Source organism: Silurus meridionalis, chromosome 9 (genome assembly GCF_014805685.1).
Source record: "Silurus meridionalis isolate SWU-2019-XX chromosome 9, ASM1480568v1, whole genome shotgun sequence".
NCBI classification, from domain to species: domain Eukaryota; kingdom Metazoa; phylum Chordata; class Actinopteri; order Siluriformes; family Siluridae; genus Silurus; species Silurus meridionalis.
Genome location: NC_060892.1, coordinates 23,190,393 through 23,198,391, shown reverse-complemented (window position 1 = coordinate 23,198,391; position 7,999 = coordinate 23,190,393). Strand labels below are relative to the sequence as shown.

The 7,999-nt window shown below is 38.8% G+C and overlaps 1 protein-coding gene across 2 annotated transcripts in view; it reads left to right on the top strand.

Annotated features, from left to right (window-relative positions):
• The window catches only part of b3galt2 (UDP-Gal:betaGlcNAc beta 1,3-galactosyltransferase, polypeptide 2), a 17,132-nt gene extending 10,011 nt beyond the window's left edge, over window positions 1-7,121 (top strand). For both annotated transcript variants that reach the window (XM_046856906.1, XM_046856907.1), the window contains one exon: window positions 3,456-7,121. In XM_046856906.1, coding sequence (XP_046712862.1) covers window positions 3,705-5,003 — 1,299 coding nt within the window. In that variant the 5' untranslated portion in view covers window positions 3,456-3,704 and the 3' untranslated portion in view covers window positions 5,004-7,121. The remainder of the gene's footprint in view (window positions 1-3,455) is intronic.
• The last annotated feature ends 878 nt before the right edge of the window (window positions 7,122-7,999 follow it).

Sequence of the window (7,999 nt, the reverse complement as noted above, 5' to 3'; positions counted from 1 at the left end):
TCTTTTGTTTGCTCTTTCCACCTTAAGTTACCTTAAGCCTTAGGTTTAAGGTGGTATCCAGAAGTCAGTAGTGAAACACATGACACAATAGGAGTTCTGATTTGGAAAAAGCAGAGGGGACGCTAGCCAGTGGTATCTGACATAGTGACTTAAAAAATGGGTGAATTACCATTAGTTGTTGTTCTATTTACTCTGGAAAATTTACTGGCGATTTGCTTGATCCAGTTTTTCTTGATGGCCTCAATAACATTTGATGACTAGGAAATTGAACTCTCCATTGTTCACACTGTGTTCTGTGATGTGATGTGATACATGTCAGTATAATGGCCTTGTTGTTCATATAGACTGGGTTGTAGAAGAGAGTAAATTGAAAAATGGGTGAAAAACAAGGACCAGTAATTTGGACATGGGTTCAGACTTGTTTTTTTGGGCAGTGTAAATAAATGGTAGCCTCCTCTACAGCTTCTCCACTCCTCCAGAATGAATATGATTGTAAGTAGCTCATGGTGTGCAGAATGTGTGCATTGAGTCATGGCTCATGCTTCTATTGGGATCCCATCAATGAGCTGAATTCTCTGTAGTTGGCAAAAAAGCTGAATGGATTTTTAAGTTGGTCTTCAGTGTATTTGTCTGTGAAGTTATAAGCCGATCCCCAGCTTGCAGCTGTGTTTTTGTCTTTGCTATATTTCTCCACCGGAGGGAAGCACAAGACATGTTAATTATGGATGCTCCTAAATTTAAAAATCAATTTTCGAAAGTGTTCAACAAATCCCTCAGATTTTTGGATTTGTTTGCCATAGGGCACAAGTCAGGCACATAAATATATCTCCCCTTTTGTTTGCAGCCCCTCCTGAGGCATACTGGTAATATGGTTGCATCTCAACCTGGAGTTTGAGTTAAAGTCTGAACAAATATGTTGTTATTCAATTCATGTTTATTTCTTCTTCTACTTATTCTTCTTATTTGCATACCCTTGGTTTCCACATATTTAGTAAATGTTGGTAGGTTATTTGCTCAGGTCTCCTTCCACCAGAGAAGGGAGGGAACTCAAAAAGTATTTGGCCCTTTACAATCTTTAATCATAATTTCATCTTTTATCTTTATCCGAACTGTCCCCCTTCCAAGCTGTTGACTCTTGTCTTTCTCAAGCTCAGTACTTTCACTTGACAGGTGCAAGTGGAATGCTTAAGAACATTCATAAATTCAGGTTCATCATGGAATTTATTTAATGGGCTGGCCAGAATGCTTCAGCTACCCCAAGTTTTTTGATGAGCAGTTTTTTGGGCTGGTTTATCAACAGACCCAACCTTTCACATTCTAGATTGTGCAGCATTTTGCTCAGACTGAACATTTACTTGTGGGTTTCCTCACACTCAGACAAGCTGACATGGTCAATCGCAGTCAGCGAACTCCAGGGTCAGAGTACCTGTCTTAATGCTCTTAACACCCATGATAAGACTACTTTGCTCGTCCATCCAGGCAATGTCTTTGATCCCCTATCAGTACTTGGATTTCCAAGAGAAAAATAGAATAAACAACATCTTTCTGTCCATATGCTGTATGCCATGGTGGACTTCAATCTGTAGACCTTGGCTTTCATACAGCTAACTGTTAACTTCTCTTACCTAGAAGTCCACACAGTGGCTTCAGTGGAAGAGAGAAGCCCAGCAGAAATTTAATCCATAACCTCTGACCCCAAGCTCTCCTTTGTGTTAAAGGTTGATGCCTCCCAATGGTCTGGCTCTGTTTGGAGGCTGCATCCCTACCCTTACTTTTTATATCAACTCACTCATGTTGAGAGTATTTATGATGTTGGGGACTAGGCATTCGTGGTAATTAAATTATCACTGAAGCGAGCAAAACAGAAACACAACTGGTCCGTGTACATACTCACTTCTCGACTCAGCGGTTTTGACTTTGAATACAGGCAGTTTAGAATTTGTGTTCATTTATTTTGTTAATTTTCCTAGTTTTCTGAAACTTGGGTTCAAGTAACTCTCCAAACTTCAGAGCTGATCAGACTAATTTTCATCTCTATTACAGCTTCCATTCTTATATGATGCCATCTAATGGCTTTGCACCATTGAGGTCTCTGAAATACAGTAGTCCGCCAACCACTACAGTCCCAGAGTTTTCATAATAAATTATGATGATGCAACAGCCCTCTGAATGCTCCCCAATGCATCAGTTTATGTAAGGGTTTTTGTCCTTAAATTTTTTTATTGGCTGTTATATGGTCCCTTGTCCCAATTTTCTTAGTTGAAGTGGTGGTTCCAAAATTTTGCCTGTGGGTTACTGGTCAGAATGTCAATACCAACCCAGCAGCGCCAAGCAACCAATATCAAGTTCTGGAGCAAGGCCCTTGACCTGCTCTGCTTCAGAGACGCCGGATAATGGCTACCCCTATGCTCTGACCTATGGTTTCTCAGTACAGCCAACTGGGTCACCTCTCCCATAGTCTGAGTGTCTTGCAACACTTGATTTGTGTGGGATATTTGTGGGATTGAAAAAATCTCACCTTCCCTTAATCCCTTTTGGTCAAAGAACTACCAAAGGGTTTGGTCACAGGACAGCTCCACATAGAAATCCTCAATGGTGAAAGGGCAGGTCTTCCCTCACTCTCCATGTCTCAATGGATTTTGACCACCCTGGCACTGCCTACCAAGCCAGTACCATGCACACTCCAAACCAGGCCTGACTACTGCCAAGCCTATCCAAAAACATTTCTCAAACTACCACCTGAAAAGGGAGATATTTCTAAAAATACACCAGCTATCACTAGTATTCAAAAATAATTCTACACAGTCATACCTTTTTAATATTTTTTTATATTTATGTATAAGTCTATAGTTTCTGAGCTGATCTCAGTTTATAGCAGTAACTTTTAAAAGCTACCCAACTTTTAAAAGCTTCCCATACAAAAAAAAATAAAAAATAACAAACATACTGAAAAGCTATGAATGCTAATAAAAACAGATGGTTTGGGCAAGAAAACACACAAAGACTAATAGTATCGAAAAAGTAGTGTTAAATGTATGCACATAGACAGCTGTTTAAATTGTATTTAATATTGATTAAAAAGTTTTGTTTGTTTCATAGGTTATAGGTCAAGCAGTGCTACCTTATAAAAATAGTGTGTTGTAGATTAGCAACTCTGCATAGTGCATGGCAGATCACAGTTTAGATAACATCAAGGTGTGGAGTTTTGCTCTCAGGTTTAAAATGTTATTTAAAGGCTGCCCCTGTTGGCTATATCTAAGCCTTTGCAACAATAAAAGTAAGAATGGAGGAAACACCTGGAGGAGTATGAGACCTCTTGTACTGCAAATAATGTGACTAAAAGGGTACAATGATAAATAAAAGCTTACCTTTTCACTGTGTCAGAGATTAGTGATATTAAATTATATAATTAATTCTTTTAAATTTATGTTGTTGTTCTTTCCTTCTCTTCTTAGAGTACACACGCATTGGTCTAAAGGAAGCACTTTTCTACTAAATTAGGATGAAGCATTGCTGTTATTGAAAACCCTGGAGCAGTGAGTCAGAGGAATCATCATTGGCAACATGTCGTCCTTTCACTAGCCCTACCTGGGGTCCACAAATACCCATCTGTAAACCTTCTACCATCAGATAACCCTCAGGCTTTTAATAACATATGTTCGACCTCAATAAATTGCACCACCACACTTTCACATATCATTAACATGCCGTGGCGACGGCGACACTGCTGTCCAATGAAGATGACATGGAATATCAAGCGGTCACTCTTCCGTATACACATGATGGGCCTGCTTGTGCTGGGTTTACTTGTTACACTTTTTCTCGGCTGCAAAGACTGGCTACCCAGTCAACCAGAACAACGAGAAAATGCTGTGGTTTACACAATGCATGGCTTGAATCCAGTAAGGGAACATGCTGAAGGCAACCAAAGCTCAATGCAAAGCCTCTGGAGGGGGTCCCTTTTTGTTCCTTCAAAGCTACCTATGAACTTTAGTTCTCATCAATCAGAATTTGCAGCCCAAAGTATCTCAGGAATGGAAGCATCTCTCAGTACTAACAAAACAAATGGCAATACCTTGCACAGAGAAATGGGTGTAGGAGAGCAGCTAGCACCTAATCCATACCAGTATATGTTAAATGAGCCCTACAAATGTCAAGACAGCAGCCCCTTTCTCATTCTACTTATTGCCGTAGAGCCAGGGCATGTGGAGGCCAGGAATGCCATCAGGCAAACATGGGGAAATGAGAGCATGTTAATGGGTGTTGAGTTTGTGCGTCTGTTTCTCATGGGCATGAAAAGCAGTCCTGATGGCCACCTTCAGAGTGCCATTGTGGACGAAAGCTTCCAGCAGCATGATATTATACAGCAGGACTTCATGGACACATACTACAATCTTACCATCAAGACACTAATGGGCATGAACTGGGTGGCTGAGTACTGTCCTCATGCCAGGTATATCATGAAGACTGACAGCGACATGTTTGTCAATACAGAGTATTTAATCCGAAAGTTGCTGAAGCCAGAGGCACCACCTCAGCACAACTACTTCACTGGCTACCTAATGCGAGGTTACGCACCTAATCGCAACAAAGACAGCAAGTGGTACATGCCTCCAGAGCTCTATTCCAGTGAGAGGTACCCCATCTTCTGTTCTGGCACAGGCTACGTGTTCTCTGGAGACATGGCAGGCAAGATCTATCAGGCATCTTTAAGTATACGTCGTCTACACCTCGAGGATGTTTATGTCGGGATCTGCTTAGCAAAGCTGCACATTGATCCCGTTCCACCACCGAACGAGTTTCTCTTCAACCACTGGAGAGTTTCCTACTCAAGCTGCAAATACAGCCACCTTATCACATCCCACCAGTTTCAGCCCAGTGAACTCATCAAGTACTGGAACCACTTGCAGAGCAACAAGCACAATGCTTGCCTCAACATGACAAAGGAAAAGAGTATCAAACTGCGTCATAGGAAGTTGGAATGGGAACGGATTCGGCGATGACCACAAGCATGACAATATATTTTAAAGCATGTGGAAAATCAATCAGTACACTAATATAGGAAAGAGCACAGTTTCTGTCATTATGTAAAGTCAATTAAAACTATTTTTTAAATTTGATAGATGTTACGTATTGTAAATCCGTTTAGCTATTTTTAAAAGGGATGTGGGGGTAAATGTTACGTGCAATATATAGCATGCACAAAAACGCATAGGTGAGATCACCTCATTCAGGTGCCAAGAAGAATTACAATGCAACAATTTCTCTCCGAATCTTTACAAATATTTATTTAACAAAAAGATTTACAACAACGGATTATAGTGATGGATTTTGTCTATATCACCGGTCTGCCATGGAAACAGCTGAACCCCTGCTTGTTTGGGCAATTATTCAATCAGACAATCATGTAGTCAGAGTCTCCCAAATTTTGGATGTTTGATCTTAACGTTGATTAAAGCTCTTGACCTCTACCTGCATAATTCTACCCATTGTTCTGTTGCTAGATGATTGGTTGATTAGAGAATTGAATGAATGTGCAGGTGTACAAATGTTTCAATATAAAGACAAAGAAAGAGAGATTGTACTTTTTAAGAGCTTTGCATATGTTTACCTTCCTTGGGACTAAAGAAAAATATTTATTAAATGTTTTTCCTTCTAATTGGTCTTGTTTATGTGTTTGTTACTTACAATCACAGTATGTTGTCTTTGGGAATTGAAAGAAAATTTTAATGAATGACCTTTATCTAAAATTATATCTCAAAATGCTGCTGAAATGTAACTAAACCAATAGACAGCCAGTCTATTATATGTACTTGCTGTATATCATGTGTAGAGGTGTCATACATTGCAGATGTCTTAAGCAAACACAGGTTTACTGAACTATCCTACTCATGTAGGCTAAAAGTTTTGCACACGTGAATGTAGCAACGGCAAAGTAGTAATTTTGCAATAGGTTCTGGCCATGTCCCAGTGCAGCATAGAGCTACAGATTACAGCACCGACCTGCATGAATATCCAGGTCCTGCTCTGAAAATAACATGGGCTTTGCAGATGTTACAATTTCTATGCTATGAACACAAAACACTTATGATTATATAACAGGTGAGCATTTGTTGTTTACTGGCATACATGGCACATGGGGAGGTGGTAGATTAGTGGGTAAGGCATTGGCCTAAGGCCTTGGACTTTGGATCTGAAGGTTATGAGATCCCAAATCCCACCCACACCAAGCTCCCGCTCCTGGGCCATTAAGCAAGGCATCTCATTTGTAGAAATGATATAAATGTAAGTTGCTCCGGATAAGAGTTTCTGCCAATTCCGATAAATGTAAATGCCACAAGAAAAATAATTTAAAAAGATAAAAAAAAATAGAAAGTACAGCTTTGAAACTGAATGTTGCCCACTTTTTTAGCTTGCATTTCAGTCTTATTAAGATCATATTATAAAACTTAAAAATACCTATTTGCTACAGACTCATTGAAATAAGCCCAAACATGCTAAAAGAGGTGCTCTTGCATTTGTTGCTTTCATTTCTCGATTAAAAATATTTCATGACCATCCAATTCCATAACCAATTCCTCTTAAATCTGTCAAAAAAAGGTTGGCATTTATGGATCCAGATGAAGAACAAACTTTATTTAAGTAAAATAAATTTTTTAATTTATTGTTAGCTTTATACATACACACACACACACACACACACACACACACACACGTGTGTGTGCATGTGTTTTTAGTACTATTGGTATTAAAATCGTATGCTTACAATTAGTTTATGGCCTTATGTATATCACACTATTTTCCATATTATATTGCAAACGTTAAAATAAAATGCTAAAACAAATAATTTTTCTCATTCAGATAAATTAATTAATATTTATAGGCCACCGGATCTGTGTTTTGAACTTGTGCATAATTTGAAAGCGTCCTTTAAAAGTAATCCGACTTTTATGTTCAAAAGAAATTCCCTGGTGTTCTCTAATGTCTCTCACATTTGTGTCTATTTTAGACTCTGGAGAAACTTCAGAACATAACTGCTCACCACTGGTCCAAACTTCTTTAAAATCACTTTGTAACAATGTTTATTGTTAAAAGCACTATATAAATAAAACTGCAATGAGTTCTGCCTTGCCAGTGTTTCATTTCTTCTTTGTTTTGCTACATAATTAGGGCAACTGTTTTCAGAGGAATTGGAATCATCTTTACACTTCATCTAAATCATTCTTGAATTTTGCACTAAATACTTTCTCTATGCATTAACACTTTTGCACTTTTGCACTACACTTAATTTGTATGACACAAAAGTCCTCTGCTCTATGCTTCTAAGCTTTCTCTCTCATGATTCTCATCTCTACCCTTTTTTAAGCTGTTGCTCACTGAAACACAGAACAGTCATTAACAAAATGTTTCTAACACTAACTTTTTCCAGCCCAGGGAAACCAGCACTCGACCACACCCCTACTTTCACATATGCCCCTTAGATAAATGTTTTTTTAGGGTCTATCATTTTGAGGTAGAAGAAATCATGGGTATTGTACAGTAAAAAGCCATAGATTAAGTGTAAGAAGTGGTCTGCATTTGGTTACACATTTGTCCCACAATTGTGAATGCAACTTTTATTATATTGTATATATAAACTTTTCCTTGTAATCTAGTGTTCCGCTGTAGATTTATCCATTGATAGAGACTGAAAGCACTTTCATACGTCTAAATATTTATATATATATAAATTATTGGCACCCCTGATGTTAATACTTTGTACAACCTCCTTTTGCCAACAAGACAGCACTTAATCTCCTCCTATAACATTTCATAAGATTGGAGAACACAGAGAGAGGGATTTTTGACCATTCTTCTTTGCACAATCTTTCTAGATCATCCAGTGTCCTGGGTCCTCTCTTATGCACTCTTCTCTTTAGCTCGCCCCACAGGTTTTCGATTGGGTTGAGGTCTGGGGACTGAGATGGCCATGGGAGGACCTTGAGTTTGTGACTGCTGA